This window comes from Neomonachus schauinslandi, chromosome 2, assembly GCF_002201575.2.
Source record: "Neomonachus schauinslandi chromosome 2, ASM220157v2, whole genome shotgun sequence".
Classification (NCBI taxonomy): Eukaryota; Metazoa; Chordata; class Mammalia; order Carnivora; family Phocidae; genus Neomonachus; species Neomonachus schauinslandi.
The window spans coordinates 139,943,742-139,961,146 of record NC_058404.1 but is presented as its reverse complement, the minus strand read 5'-3'; the positions used below and the strand labels follow the sequence as shown (position 1 = coordinate 139,961,146).

General features: G+C 36.1%; 1 protein-coding gene across 1 annotated transcript; it reads right to left on the bottom strand.

The window, feature by feature from the left end:
• Positions 1 to 15,475: 15,475 nt before the first annotated feature.
• On the bottom strand, positions 15,476 to 17,134 carry GK2 (glycerol kinase 2). Its single transcript, XM_021702410.1, has one exon. The coding sequence runs from the start codon at positions 17,132 to 17,134 to the stop codon at positions 15,476 to 15,478; it is 1,659 nt and encodes a 552-aa protein (XP_021558085.1).
• Between the last annotated feature and the right edge of the window lie 271 nt (positions 17,135 to 17,405).

Here is a 17,405-nt window from a genome sequence, read left to right as displayed (position 1 = left end):
AATTTCGTTGACCCTTTAGCTTCCAATGAAGAAAGACTAACAAAATGTATTCAGTGGTAGATTGAATTCTTCAGAACACACAGTTTTTACAGTAGATAAAATTTAGTGCCTGGGGAATTCTAGGCTTAGATTTTTTTTTTTTTTTTTTACTGTGTCTCATACCTGACTTAAAATACCACCAGCTTTCTGACAGATACTGAGTTCTAGAATGTGGTGAAAGGCATAGGGGGATGGAAGAGCTAAGTGGTGTTTAAGATCTGTTGTTGACGTGCTGAGAAATAGTAATATTATGTAATATTATGTAAATTAAAAAAAAATTAAAACAGAGTTTCTTTGGTGCCAGTTTAGACTTCTGGATATTATTTCTGCTAAAGAAATAATATAAAAATTTAATTATGAGGAAAAATTCATTTTTTACTTATCCGTCATGTTTTTTCTTTCTTTCTTTTCTTCTTCTTCTTCTTTTTTTAGTTGAACACCTATTCTCTACCAAACTCTACTACAGGAGAACAAAAAAGAAAGAAGGGAGCCCCTACCTTAAAGAAGCTTGTAGTCTAGCAGGCAAAAGAAATAATCAAACACATAATTAAGATGTAATTTAATGTACATTCCTAGAGGAGTGTGCCACATTTTATGGAACTCTGAACAGGTAGCCCAAATTTCAGCCTGGGAAGGAGGTTATGCTACCTAGGAATATTTTCTGTTGCATATGATAGAATTCTAATTCTGACTTAGCCAAATCTGGATTTATTTGCTCACGTAACTGAGCAACTGCCTTTGTATCTACTTGGGATGGACTACTCTTACTGAGTACAAGAAACTGTGGCAAGATAGGGATAATGAGTTTTAGTAGACTTGAGAGATGGCCAAGCTTCTCACCTCAGTCTCTTTTCCTGCTCTGTTGAGAAGAAATTTCGGAGCCCAGAAGCAAGGAATGGAAAAACCAAGAACCAAGAGTCCTTTCAACAATTTGAGGCCCAAAAGGCAGTGTTGTTTGTATACTGGCTTGGTTGGTTGAGTCAAGGAATTTATTATAGTTGGAAGTCACTTAGGATAGCAGTTCTCAAACCTGCTGCAGGTTAGAATCATTTCCATAACAATAACAATAATAATAATAACAACAATAAAGTTAACAAATTAAATAAAATTTCTGATGATGGGGCTCTGGCATGGATATTTTTAAATGTTCTTTGGATATGGAAAGGAAAAGAAACATTGTGGCTGTTCTAGTCCCAGATGGTGGCGAGACTGCTTGCTTACAGAGGAAAGGGTACAGGCAGGATTGTGTAAAGAAAAGGAAGCGAAGAAAATGGCATTCTTGTGAATAGGATGCTCCTCGTTGTTTTTGTTCTAAGATAGTGATCTCAGCGTGTAGGTTGGAGCATCTCTCAATGATGAGAGGCTAACTGCTTGGAAAGATGGCATTTTACAAGACACCTTTAAGAAATAACACTTATTATGATCTTACCTTTAGTTTTATCTCCAGTATAATGTAGTCAGGGGAAAATAGCTATCACATTTGCACATTTGTTTGCTCACACCATGAAAGAGTACATTCTTCAAAGGTAAAGTATCTTACTCATCTTTGGATTCCCATCACTTAGCTGACACAATAATGGGCATATACTGGACAGTCAGTAAATGACAATGATGAATGAATCTGGTGATGTCATAGCACTATCTCAAGTTTTCTATCCTGTAGTTATATGGATTTATCAGAAAACCTGTGGAATTTTCTATTTATGAAAATAGAAGACCTACCAAAAAATGAACTTCTATGCTTCTTTATTCAGTGGTAGCAACTCAGAATCAAGTTATACTTCAAGACTGACCAGAAAATCTCTGGGAATGGAAACAATAACATTCATGTCCATGCTTATTCATTAAAAAAAAAAAAAATCAAAGAACCTCCAGCTCAACAAATTTTTCTGCTGCATTTTTTAATTAGCCCTGTGAATTTTACCCTACAAGAGAATAAACAGGAATTATACCTTTCCATTTAGTTTATATATTCTGTTAAAAACATTCAGGAAACATAATAACCTCTAAAATACCAGCCTATTAGGAACAGTCAAGTTTAAAATGCCACAATTTGTTGGACATTTGATATGTTTTATTTTCCATTGCTTAGTATTCATCTTTAAAATTCTTTTTAATAGCAGGTGTAATACCAAATACATTTTTTCCTGCTGAGTATTCCACATTCTCTCTAGTAATAAAGGTTCTAGATTCAGGCAAGGGCAATTCTTTTGAGGACACATAAGGCAATAGCTTATAGTGCAGTTTAATTGTCCAAAAAGTTCTTGGCTCTGTAGTTTTGACAATAACAGAAATGTATTTGGACATCCCAAATCCAGTCAGATATGACTAGGAAGACAATGAAAGGAACAGATGGATATCTTTACAAAGCAAAAATTTCAGAGCCAAACTGGGGTCAGGCCACTTTGTTCAGGAGATGTGAGAAAGGGAGCAGAAAAGGGTCAGGGGAAGACCTGATCTCTGTGTGAAAGATCCCTCTACAGAGTCTTAAAGATGCTAGAAACTAAAATGCATATTATTTCAGGTTTATTATGCAGAGAATACTGAAATTTGGAGCTATTTTCAAATTGGATAATAAGGCAAACAAAGTAACCAACTTTAGAGAGTCTATGTCAGCAAGTTCTTCATTATTAGGATATGTTTTCCTTGAAAAGAAGACAAGAATAATTGAACTAGCAAGATAAACCCTATGTCCTAAGACTTTTTTTTTTTTTTTTTTTTTTAGAGCGGGAGAGGAGGGGGGTAGGACAGAAGGAGAGGGAGAGAGAGAATCTTAAGCAAGCCCGATGCAAAGCTCAATCTCACAAACCTGAAATCATGACCTGAGCCGAAATCAAGAGTTGGATGCTTAACCAACTAAGTCGTCCAAATGCCCCTCTTTTGGGACATTTTAATAAGAATTCTATCATAGATCATTCAATCTTCCTCTTTTGTTTTCTGATTGTTCATAATCAATGATACTTTCATATCAATGCAATTAAACTAGTATGCCAATATAACATAGAAGAAGAGAAAGAGTTTCATGTGGACTAATTTTTTAAATTGTGGTAAAATATACATAACATAAAAATTACCATTTTAACCATTTTTCAGTGTACAATTCAGTGGCATTAAGTACATTTACATTGTTGTACAACTGTCACTATGGTCTATCTCCAGAACTTTCTCATCATCCCAGACTGAAACTCTGGATCCATTAAACAATAACTGTTCATTACTCCCTTTCCCCAGCCCCTAGTAATCACTTTTCTACTGTCTCTAGGAGTTTGACTATTCTAGTACCTCATAAGTAGAATCACATAATATTGTCTCTAACTTATTTCACTTAGCATGATACCTTCAGGGTTCAACTATATTGTAGCATGTTTCAGAATTTCATCTCTTTTTATGGCTGAATAATATTCTATCTGTACATGCCATATTTTGTTCATCCATTTATCTGTCAATGGGCATTTGGACTATTTCTACCTTTGGCTACTGTGACTATTGCTGCTATGAACATTGGTGTACACATATCGGTTTGAGTCTCTGCTTTCAATTCTTTAGGGTATATACCTAGAAGTGGCATTGCTAGATTATATGGTAACTCTAAGTTTAATGTTTTGAGGAAGCATCATACTGTCTTCCATAGTGGCCGCACCATTTTGCATTCCCACCAGCAGTGCACAAGAGTCCCAATTTCTTTGCATCTTTGCCAACCCTTTTCCCCCTTTCCTTTCCCTTCCTTCCTTTCCCTCCCTCTCTCCCTTCTTTCTTTGTCTTTGTGTCTTCCTTTCTGTTTTTCTTCTTTTTCTTTCTTTTGATAATAGCCATCCTAATGGGTATGAAATGGTATCTTTTTGTGGTTTTGATTTTCATTTCCTTAATGACTAGTGATGTTGAGTATCTTTTCATGTGCTTAATGGTCTTTATGTATCTTCTTTGGAGAAATGTCTATTACACCCATTTTTTTTATTGGGTTGGTTTTTTTGTTGTGAGTTACTGAGTAGCCGCATTTATTTATGTGTTGTGGATATTAATCCCTTATCATGTATTATTTGCAAATACTTCCTTTCAGTCTGTGCATTGCCTTTTCACTCTCTTAATAGTGTCTTTTGTTGCACAGAAGTTTTTACTTTTGATAAAGCCCAATAAACCTATTTTTCTTCTGTTGCCTGTGCTTTTGGTATTATATCCAAGAAATCCTTATCAAATCCAATGTAAGAATGTTTTTAAAATGTGTTTCTATAGTCCAGAAAAAAGCTGATTAACATTCTCTTTCCACTCTTTAGTTATACTTTTCACATCCTCTTAATCACACAAGGGATAAATAGGACTATGATCCAGGTTACCAAATAATGTCTTAGTTTATAAGCCATGCTTATACAGTAATTAAGCCTGTACTGGTCTGTAATTATTCTTTCTCTTTTTTAGTGACTCTTCTGAGATTCAATTTTAAAAGTATAGAAAGTGAAGAAGCACCCAACTCTTCTGTCTTTACAGTAATGGCAGTAATAATAGCAAGGTATTAACCTAAGCACTTTACATACATTAACTCATCTGCACCTCAGTTGATCCATTTATTTCTTATAATTATTATCATCATCATTGCTATCTAACTCATTATCTTTATTTTAGAATTGAAGAAACTGAGGCACAGACAGGTTAAGTAACTTAGCAGAGGTCACACATTAAATGGTGGAGCCCAGATCTCAAGCAAGTTATGCTCTTACTGTTGCTCCATGCTCTCTTCTCTCAATAATGAAACTGGCTGTCAAAGAGGCACAGACATGAGATTTTTTATCATGTTACTCACCTCAGCATAAACCTTTCATGGAGCTCTGGTCCCTATAGGAAAAAATAAGACCTATGTTCTTAGGCTGACATTCAAGATTCTTCAAAATCTGGCTCCAATTTTTACTACCCACTTCCTTCCAACATCGTCTGCTCTGTTTAAGCTGATAAGCTTAAACGATAGAACTTGTCTCTGATGCTGTTGCTCATATCATTTCCTACAGCTAAGTTTATTTTCATCTCCCCAACTTTATCAATTGATACCCTATCCATCTTAGAAATCTTGTTCACATCTTAGGAATCTGGTTCTGCCATTATAATATTTTTCTTCTAAATCCAGATACAGGTATCCTTTACCTCTGTTTTACTTACTGCATATGCAATCCACTCATTTACACATGCATTCTTTCATTCATTCACTAAATAGTACTTTTCAAATACCAGCTTACTTCAAGGTCATTTATGTATATGATGCATAGCCACTACTAGATTATAAAGTCCTAGAAGGCAGGCACCATGTAGTCTCCACTTTTATATTTCCCATGGTGACTCACGTAAGGGAGAATTTAATGAGTATTATGGATTGATTCATTGATAAGCTGAATTATATACCCAAAGTAAGCCTGGCAATTTGATTTTTATGAGGGATTATTACTGTGAGGCTAAACCCTCTTTCTTCAGAAGCTTCTATCATGATCAGTGAGAAACTAAAGACTAGAGGAGGGAACTCATAAATGAATTGACCTCTCTATACTGCCATAAGCATCAATCTAATCAGAAGAGAAAAAGATACAAGAAAAAAAAAATCCTGATTTTGGAATAAATGGTGGGCATTGTGGGCATTACAGACTGGATGCAAAAACTTTTTTTAAAAAAATAAAAATATTTGATTAATCTAACTGATGTGGTTAGAGTTATCTTTAGAGTAATGTAGTAGGGTTAAGTGTAAAGAATTAATGAAAAGCAACACAAAGAGTGAGAAATATTGAAAACTGAAGTAACTTGGTATTGAAAAGGTTTTTGAAAAACTATAATACAATAACTGATTTTTAAAACAGGTTAGTGATCAAACTTTACAAATCTTCAAATCTTCCCAAGAATCCCACTTATTCACCCCTAAATAACAAAGATAACATTTACTTTTTAGGATGAAAGAATATTTATTAAAGAATATTTATCCTATGAAAGGGAAAATACCATCAACAAAGTCTCATTTTATGTCTCTAGTTTTGGCTCCCTAGAAAAAGTGACTTTAATTTGACAACTTCCAGGAAGAGCTAGCTGCATGGTGAGTGAAAAGATCACACGACTTTCAGTCATGGGAGCTGAGCTGCAATAAGAGATCATCAGGCACTCAGATATTTTATTAGAGGACCAGACAACCTGGAAGGTGTGGTGGAGGCCAGGTTGGTGGTGAAACAGTGGGTGAAGTGAACCTAGAAGAACAGGTCAAAGGGGTGCCTAGGTGGCTCAGTCGGTTAAGCGTTTGCCTTGGGTTCAGGTCATGATCCCAGGATCCTGGGATGGAGCCCACATGGGGCTCCCTGCTCAGCAGGGAGCCTGCCTCTCCCTCTCCTTCTGCCCCTCCACCTGCTTGTGCTTGCACTCTCTTTCTCAGATAAATAAATAAAAATCTTAGTTAAAAAAAAAAGAAGTCAAAGGCTGACTACACATACATGGAGCTGAAATGCTATGCTAATTAGCTTATCTGGGAAATGGTGAAATTAGCCCAAACTTTAAAGCTGTAACATAAAATGATCATATGTCTCTTTTCAAGAAAGAGGTAGGGCTGTGTCTGGACTGAGCCCACACGATGGCGCCTGAGTAACCCTGTTGGCTGCAGAGGTCGCCACGTGGGTCCTGCAGGCTAAGAGCCACCAGGCAGCACCCAGCTGAGGGCTTGGAGTTCCAGACCCACTCGGGCACTGGCCCAGAGTCCGGTCCGCCCACACACCCAGCAAGAAAGATGACTCTCCTTCCGCGCCTCCTCAGAACCACCAGAACGCCTCTGGAATGAGAGGATTCAAATGTCTGGAAAAGACTCTCATCACAGAGATGACAAAAGGAAAACAGCTGAAAATCAGGTAAGAGCAGGGAATGAACAAGGTCGGGCAGATCCTGAGAACACCATCTCCTGGAGGTTCGAATTAATTGCCTTGACCATCCAGATCTGCAATTATTAAGAACATCTGTGGCAACATCAAAAGGTCAGAGCCCATAAATACTCTCTCATTTTGAGCAACGACTAGAGGAAGATGCTCAAGAAACGTTCATAGGAGGAACTAAGAGGGCTTTGACAGATTGAGGACCCGGAGATAGGCACCTCCTTTTCCCATCGTGCCTCTGAACAGCTCCTACAGCTGAAAGGCCTAGAAGCTTCTGCGTGGAGATAAGACCCCAGGACTCCCTTGGGTACTTTCCAAGCCAGATCTGCAGTGCTGGGGGAAAAAAATAAAATAAAAATAAATAAATTAATTAAATAAAATCAGAGAGAGACAGAGATGGAAAGGGGATGGAACTGGAAGGGAGGGAGAACCATGGTGGAAATGTAGAGGATAAATCTGAGACGTGGGACAGAAGTTAGGTTACTATAGTACATCAAGCACCTGAACTGAAGGAGTGAATGAAGGGGAAGAAACAGAGAGGAGACATTTTGTTTTATTTTGTTATCTAGTTAAATTATTGAACTAAATTGAACAATTATCATTGATACGCATATTAAAGCTTATTTTCTTTTTTCTTCATTTTTTAATTTTGTCTCATCTTCTAAATTTTTTTTTGTTTTTTTTTTTAATTCAAGTATAGTTGACACACAGTTCCAGGGGTATAATATAGTCATTCTACAAGTCTATACATTATGCTGTGTTCACTGCAAGTGTAGCTTTAGAGAACAGACATTTTATATTCAGTTCCCCTAAGACCCTTACCTTGGACTAAAAACGATTTTGAATGTTGAAGGGAAAAAAATCCCATGCTCCCACTAAATATCTAAATATTATTCTTAAAATTGAAATCTTCAAAGAATACTTGGTGTATGGTGTAGAATAAAGTTCCTCTAGGTTCTAATCCCAGCATTTCCAGGTACAACCTAGCCCTGAGACCTTGGCCCATCATCTCCTTTGGACCCTGGCTTCTATGTATTTGAGATAAGGGGCTGACATATAAGATCTCTAATTTCTAGCTGAAATCCATTAGAAATCTGTTTTAAATTTGAAGTTCTATTTTTCTAAGTCTTAGTTTACCTTCTTGTAGCAGTCTCTACATCTGGAAAGTGAGAAGTAAATGCCTCAGTTCTCCAATAGTATCTATCAATTACATGGCAAAAATGAGACATCATGAGATGCTACAGAAACTAGTTTGTAAAAGATTTATACTCTTTTCATCCATGTTCTTCTTATTTGTAGGCATAGCATGATTCTCATTGTATACATCGGGACTGGTATAAGTAGGTGACATTGTAGTGAAGTCACACAAAGCAATGGAAGAGGAGCATACCGATAAACAGGCAAAGTATTGACAGTGATAGAGCTGCACACAGAAGCTGTGAGGGGATGAATGAAAGATAGATAAATGATCGTCCAAGTACTTACTGAGGCAAACATTTGGTATATAATTTGTTTTTGATACAATTGTAATGAATGTCATTCTTCTCTATGGAACAACACGCCAGATCTTTAGCACATCGCTGCTTGGTGCCCAGTGGGCAGCAAGTGCCCGATTGCCAATGCCACTTTTTAGCTCATGTTCATCTGCAGGATATTAAACAGATTGCCATCCTTTTGATGTTTGTGAATATGAGTAGTAAATACCATATGATAGGACTCAATGGATCTGTTTCAGGAAAAAGAAAAAAGACAAAGAGGAGGACAAAGAATGGAAGGAAGAGGAGGAGGAGAAAGAAATTTGTATCTCTCCCTGAAATGAAGGCATCCACTGAGTAAGTCTGAAAGGTTATCATTGTTATTGGAGGTGAGTAGCAAGATTTGTATCTAGAAAAGAATGGTACAGCTTCTAGTGTACCCCTAAATTTCTGTTGTGCTTTATGACTAAGGAAATGGCTCCCCAAAGAGTCTATAAACATTTCAGGAATAGAAAATCACAGGAGAATAGAGAATGGTTTCATTGTAGTTCAGAATCTTCTAGGATGTGCCTACTTTAGTGGCCATAAAAATTGTCTGTATGTATGAATGTGTGAGGGTACACCAACTCTTAACTTTCATAAAAAATTCACAAATTATCCCCTTTGCTTGTTAAAGTAAAGTACATCTTGTTAAAAGTCAGAGTTGTTTGAGGTAGACAAAGTCCAAGAAAAGCTCTATCAGTTGAGTGAAGCTAAAGGAACATTAGAATCTAAAAACTTAGATTTTAATTTTGCTCCCAACATGTTTATGCTTTACAGTTTTCACTTCTTTGTATTAGACGATGTTGGACTAGATGGTCTCTCAAGCCCTTTCCAACTCCGGGCTCTTCTAATATTGTCAAAGTCATCTTGGGGTTTTCTTTGAAAACATTCTTTTTCAAAAATACTAAATTCTATGCAAGTAATCATATTCCCCAGATGAATCTTCTCTTAAAACTTAAAACTATATCTTTTTTTGGATTAGGAAGGTGATTTTCTTGTTTTTTCCTCAATGTTCTCGACTGTGAAATTGAGCTGATAGTAGATATCCATGGCCTATTGAAATAGAGTTAGGGAGAAGTGATTAGTTTATTCAGTGAAATACACTTGAGGCCAGACAAAAATTATAACCACAAAGAGAGAGAGAGAACCTAATCACAGCTTCCTTCTCCAAAATGTCTTCCCATCCTCTGCTCTGGTCACTTAGCTAAATCCACATGAAGGTGGCACCAGGAAGGTACACTTAAGTAGTACACCTACCTCAGTTCAGAGAAAAACCTAGACCAATCAGTTATCCTTATTTGTGATCACTAGAACATTTCTGTCCTGGTTTTGCCTACCTCATTTTTGAAGCTACTAGTCTAGACATATACTAAGTGTCTCTGTACTATTTTGGGCATTGTAAATGTTTTCCAAACTTGGATTTCCTATGACACTTGAAAAACATATTTTAATAACTGAGTATAAGAAAGATGTGTGGATAGCTTACAATAAAATGAATTTCATAGTTTAATAAAAGATTAACACAGTCTTATCACTCTGCACTTTTTTCCCACCAAAGGTCAAGTTCTTCTTTTCTTTTTTTCTTTTTGTAAAATAAATCAGTTTGTTGAGGGCTGAAATGATAATGAACTGTAATATATGCTAAACACATAGAGGACAAGGATCACATGCAATTTCTCCAAGGCTCAAATAAATTGGGCTGTAAAGGTTGTTGATGGAAACTCTGAGGGAATATTTAAACATTAAGTTTATTAAGTTTATTCATTTTGTTTTGATTGAAACAATCAGAATAGACTAGAGAGCTGTCATTTTAGTGACTGTCATTTTAGTGACTGACTGAGATTATATTGTATTTACTCCAGACTTTGCTGGAAGATTACACTAGGGGATCTTATTAGTTCATATGATTAAAAAAAAAAGGGGCATGGAAACCAATTTTCCATATCTAACAGTCATAGAGTTGGTGCATAATGTTCCACCTAAATGGGGATTGTTTAATGTAGCATTTATACTTAGGCATTGAGAACCAGGGCTTACCAGTGAGGGAAACAATCGCTTTCCTGTAAGATTATGGATATTAATATCAAAGTGATAATGTAAGCACCAGAAATTAGGCACAAACAGATAATAATTTAGAATTCTCTATGGGGCGAGGAGGGAAAGTTGCTTATCCTTCTAAGTCTGATATATATAGTTGCCTGTCCTAGAGCTAAGCTAGAAATGATTTAGCTGTTTAGTGCTGCTTCTACGTGGATACTACATAGGGTGTCTTTAATTAGACTTAATAGTACAGCTTGTTTCTCTTTGGATACTTTTAACATTCCTTTCTTCTCAGGGTCTTCTTTGTTTCTTTTTCTTTCTCTTTCTCCATACTTACTCCGCACCTCTGACCTACATGACTTATTTTGACTCACAAACTGTAATCTTTGGAAAATAGTATTAGAAATAAATTCTTTTCATTCTCCTGGTTAGTGTTTGAGCTCATGCTCTCTCATTCACACATATGCCTGACATTAAATGATGACTTGCTGTTTCATAACATGTATGCAAGGAGAACTGATCATCATAACTTAACTATGTAGTTCTGCTTAGTGGAATATAGAGAAATTATTAATTAGCTAATTTTATGATAGAATATACAGAAGCTCCTTTATAGCCTTGGGGCAAAGTACTGTAATTTACCAATACCACATAAGTTAAATTATGAAAATGAGACTTATAATTATAGGCAAAGATATAAAAAAAGGAAAGCTGATAATCACAGGATTATAATATTGAAAAGGTGAGAATGAGACACTGAATTTGAGAACTTTTAGCCTTATTTTCTTATGATATTTTTGTTTGTGACTCTTTGTAAGGTCATTTGCAATGGGTCCCAGACTGAGAATTATGGCCAGATAAATGAAATGGGAAATTAATTTGTTTTAAATGACACTAGACATTATCATGTACTTCTCCAGCCCAATCACACAAATGACTTCGAATAAAGCTCACAGACCTTCTAGAGATAGAAACTGGCACACCCCGTGTTAACAGACTGTAGACTCAGTGAGGTTACATCAATATGCATAATAGAGAAGAGCAAAGATTAACTTACTTGAACAAACTTTGGTTATATTCCTTCTGAATTTGAAGATAAATTTTTTTCTCTTTCTAAAATGTTTTATTGAGTTATAATTGACATAAAAAATTGCACATAAAGTGTTCAGTTTGATTAATTTTGACATATATATTCACCTTTGAAACCATCACCATAATTAATATAATGAACATAACCATCTCCCCACTGCACAAATTTTCTTTGTGCCCCTTTGTAATCATGCTTCATATACTTTCCTGCCAACTCCTCATCCCCCCTTTTCCCAGGCAGCCCACTGAACTGCTTTCTGTCATTATTCAATAGCTTGCATTTTCTAGAATTGTATATAAATGGAATCGAACACTATGTATATACTTTTTTTGTCTGGCTTATTTCACTCAACTTAATTATTTTGAAATTCATCTATATTATAGTGTGTATGAAGAGTTGTTGGGTAGTATTCCATTGTGTGGATATACCATGGTTTATTTATTCATTCACCTGTTGGTGGACACTTGAGTTGTGCCCAGTTTTTGGCTATAACAAGTAAAGGGATATGAACAAATCTTTGTATGAATATATGTTTTCATGTCTCCTGGGTAAATACCTAGGATAATATGATAGATGTATATTTAATTAAAAAAAACTGTTAAACTATTTTCTAAAATATTTGCACCATTTTACATCTCTGCAGACTCATATGAGAAATTCAGGTTCTATATCTTTACCAACACTTGCTGTGGTTATCTTTTTAATTTTAGGCATTCTAACCAGTGGGTAGTTGTGTCTCATGTGATTTTTCTTTGTTAATATGGTGAAGTACATTGAGTTTTCTAATTGCACTGATTCATTATTTTGGCTTTATAATCCCCTAACTTTGTCGTGATACATATATTATTTTGTTGATATTCTAAAAGAACCAACTTTTGGTTATATTGAGTTTTGCTATTTTCTGTATCATTGATTATTACTCTAATCTTTTTTTTCCTACCTACTTTGTATTTAATTTATATTCTATTTCCAGTTTCTTAAGATAGAAGCTGAGATCATTAATTTTAAACCTTTTCTCTCTTCTAATAGAGGTTTTTAGACCTATAAATGTCTCCCTAAGTACTGCTTTAGCATAAATTTGATATGTTGTGTTTTTATTTTCATTGTGTTCCAAATATTTTGTTTTCCCTCTTTCTCTCTTTAAACTCAGGGATTATTTAAAAGTTTGTTATTTAGTTTCCAAATATTTGGAGAATTTCTAGAAATCTTTTTTTAATTTAAATTCAATTAATTAACATGTAGTGTATTATTAATTTCAGAGGTAGAGTTCAATGATCCATCAGTTGTATATAACACCCAATGCTCATTACATCACATGTGCTCCTTAATGTCCATCACCCAGTTACCCCATCCCTTCACCCTCTTCCCCTCCAGCAACGCTGTTTGTTTCCTATGGTTAAGAGTCTCTTATGGTTTGTCCCCCTGTCTGATTATGTCTTGTTTTATTTTTCCCTCCCTTTCTCTATGCTTCTCTGTTTTATTTCTTAAATTCCACATGAGTGAAATCATATAATTGTCTTTCTCTGATTGACTTATTTCACTTAGCATAATACCCTCTAGTTCCATCCATGTTGTTGCAAACGACAAGATTTCATTTTTTTTGATGGCTGAGTAATATGCTCTCTGAACACAATGGAATTATAAATCAATTAGAAATATTTTTTAACTGATTTATAATTTCAGTGTGTTCAGACAGCATCTTTGCATAAAATTCTTTTAAATTCATTAAGACTTAGTTAATGGCCTAAGTGAGGTCTATATTGGCAAATGTTTCATATGAACTTGAAAAGAGTATATATTCTGTTGTTGGGTGGTATGTTCTATGAATGCTAATCCAGTTGTTTGATAATATTGTTTAAATCTTCTCTGTCTTATTAAATGTCTACTTGTTCTAGCAAGTGTTGAGGAAGAGATGTTGGAATCTCCCACTGTAATTGTAGGCTTGCTTTTCCTTTCTGTTCTATCAGATATTGCTTTATGTATTTTGAAGCTCTGTTATTAGGATATATATTTAGGATTGTTATGTCTCCTTGATGAACTGACCCCTTTATCATTGCAAGTGACCTTATCACTGGTAACATTACTTGCTATAAAATTTACTTTCTGATATTAATATAGTCACTCTTTCTTTTGATTAACAGCACGGTAATTTTTTTTTTATCCTGTTTCTTAACTATTTTTTCTTTATATCTAAAATGTGTTTCTTGGAGGCAGTGTATATTTGAGTCTTTCTTTTTTATCTAATATGATAATCTTTCTTTTTAATTGAGGTATTTATTTATATTAATATGCTTATTGGTATGGTTAGGTTTAAATATATTTTCCTGCTATTGTTTTCTATTTTTTATCCTTTTTCATCTCTTTTCTGCCTTCTTTTGGATCAACTGAATATTTTTATAGTTCTAGCTTACGTGCTTAATTTGCTTATTAATTATACCTTTTTGTTGCATTATTTTAGGATGTAGAATATGCATCTTTAATTATCAGTATAACTTCAAATGATGTTATACCACTTCCCATATGGTATGTGAACCTTACAATATTACACTGCCATTTTTCCACTTCCAATTTTGTTGCTATTTTTGTTTTCTTTTACATATGTTTAAAATCCATATTATAATACTATTTTTATTTGAGCAGTCAATTCTTTTCTTTCTGTTTAAAAATAATATTTACCATAGTATTCCACAGTTTTTTTTTCCTACAGCATATATCCAGCTAAGGCAATTAAATAAAAAGGTAATGTGTAAGAAATATAGTTGAAATCATAAGATTCTTCTTTGTGTGTCATCATAAAACATACACTTAAATTTTAAATACTGTCTCTTTAAGAAAAAGTTTTTCCTGGTAAATAATATGCTTAGTCACTACCCAAAATTATATACAAATGTTTATCCTAAAATATTTATGTATGTAATGGTACCTTTAAGACTACCTTTCTTTTTTTTTTTTTTTTTTTAAAGATTTTTTATTTATTTATTTGACAGAGAGAGACACAGCGAGAGAGGGAACACAAGCAGGGGGAGTGGGAGAGGGAGAAGCAGGCTTCCCGCAGAGCAGGGAGCCCGATGTGGGACTCGATCCCAGGACCCTGGGATCATGACCCGAGCCGAAGGCAGTCGCTTAACCAACTGAGCCACCCAGGCGCCCCAAGACTACCTTTCTTATACATTTAATTTATAACCGGGTTACTCCATATGAAGTATATAAGAATGTATGTTATACATACCAAATAAAGTAAATAAAATGGAGAGATTTTTTAAAAAGGAAAAGTCCTCTACTTACAAGCTCTAAACAGAAAATCAGTGTAATTAGTGAGATCACGTAAAATGTCTGAAGAATTTTAATTTGGCAAATATTTTCCAGGATAATATCTAAGCTATGAGAATACTAAATGCCTATTGTAAGAACTCATGTTTCCATTAAACATTCAGCAAGACACTGTGGTCTCCTTAATGTATACAAAAGAGGATTTGGGGGGTTTCTAAAAACAACAACAACAAGTCCCTCAGTTTTAGCAAGTTAGTTACACCTTTTAATTAAGTGTGTGTAGCACAGAGAACCAAATCTTATTCCGTGTTAGAAAATATTTAATGAAAGATTTCACAGAATCTGACTATCCTATATTTGAGAGGACACAGAGCAGGATTTTATGAAAATAGAAGGGGTTAGCTCCCAGAGTGGCTGGCCCAACCTGTTAAAAAACAACAACAACACATTTTCTAGTGTGTTTTACTGTAATTTATTTATTTCAAGCCACAGGTCTACTTTTGGGGTTCCCATAAGTCATGCAGCAAGTGGTTTATAAATAAAATCAGAGTCTATGATAGCATCATCATATTAAGAGACAGACTTGCTGGATTCTTTCATTATGTAAAAAGCTCACATGTTGGGAATCCATCTTGGTATTATTATGGTATACCTGAGATATATCTTGCTCCAATTAACATTATCATGCTACTCACTATAAAAAAGCCCAAGGGCAGACTAGAGAAGATGGTAGGATCACCATTTTCAGACTGAGTTGTAACCCAGCCCATTGACTTCGTCACAGCTTTCTTCCACGTAGCATAACGAACTTCACTTTCTGTCACCTTGATCTGTGGCTCGAACCGTTCCATAATGATGACTGACAAATCCTCAGGTTTAAGACTCCAAACTCCCACCCCTTCTGCAGCTCCTGCAACCATGGCAGCTCCCAGTGCAGTTGTTTCAGTCATAGAGGGCTTCATTACTGGAATATGCAGAATGTCTGCTTGTAGTTGCATAAGAATTTTGTTGTTGGTCATTCCTCCATCTACCTGCAAATGAGTGAGGGGAACTCCACAGTCACGGTTCATGGCATCCAAAATCTGTCGGGTTTGGAAACAAACAGATTCTAATGCAGCAAAAGCAATATGATTTTTACTGGTAAACTGAGTGAGACCACAGATTATTCCTCTTGCACTGGGCTCCCAATAAGGTGCATATAACCCTGAAAAGGCTGGCACAAAATAGCAGCCGTAAGAAGTACCTACGTCTTTAGCAAGTGTTTCAATTTCTTCTGAGGTCTTTATAATTCCAAGATTGTCTCTTAACCAACGAATAACAGCACCAGCTATAGCAACAGAACCTTCCAATGCATAACATACTGGCTTGTCTCTGCCTAGTTTATAAGCCACTGTGGTCAGAAGGCCATGTTCAGAAAATACACACTTATGACCTGTATTACATAGTAAGAAACAGCCTGTCCCATACGTGTTTTTGGCTTGTCCCTCTTGGAAGCACATTTGTCCTACCAGTGCAGCAGACTGGTCCCCCAAGCACCCAGATATCGGCACACCTTCCAAGGCCCCAGCTTTCAATAGGCCATAGATCTCAGAAGAGCTCCATACATTTGGAAGAATGTCCACTGGAATCTCAAAAAAGTCACAGAGCTCTTTATCCCATTCCAAAGAATGGATGTTGAAAAGCATTGTCCTGCTTGCATTTGTTACATCTGTACAATGGACACCTCCATTAACTCCTCCTGTCAAACTCCAGATAAGCCATGAATCAATGGTACCAAAAAGAGCTCTACCTTCTTCAACAGCCTTTTGAACTTGCCTCACATTGTCAAGAATCCAACGAAGTTTCACTGCACTGAAGTAAGTGCTAAGTGGAAGGCCTGTCTTGGACTTGACAAAGTTATTATTTCCTGGAATTTTTTTACTAAGATTTTCAACGGTAGGCTGGGTTCTTAGATCAAGCCACACCACAGCATTGTAGAGAGGCTCTCCAGTTAACTTGTCCCAGATTACAGTGGTTTCCCTCTGATTGCTGACACCAATAGCTTTTATGTTGGATATATCAATGTTCAGTTCAACAAGTTTCTGACACGTTCTCTCTATACACTCATAGACAGACTGAAGAATTTCCTTTGGGTCTTGTTCCACCCATCCTTCTTTTGGGAACTCTTGTGTTAATTCCACTTGATGGTGACTAAGTAGATCCGCTGTTTTTGAATTGAAAACCAGAAAGCGAGTGGAATTAGTCCCTTGGACCACTGCCCCCACCAACGGCCCCACAACTGCTTTCTTCTGAGCTGCCATGAAACCAGTCGGCCGCTCTGCGGCTCTGGTGCCGTTTCCAGGTGATGAAGGTGTTGCAGGGGGAGGGGCACGCAACACATCAGGAACGTCAGGAACGTCAGGAACGTCAGGAACGTCAGGAACGTCAGGAGCGTCAGGAGCGTCAGGAGAACATACACGCAGTGGCTGCCTGGACTCAACCGGAAGCCCGGAAGCCTGGCGGGCAACATTTGCCCTTTAACTGGCGCTGCATCTGCTCACCCCACCCCTGTGGCAGAGGCCCCGCCCAAGC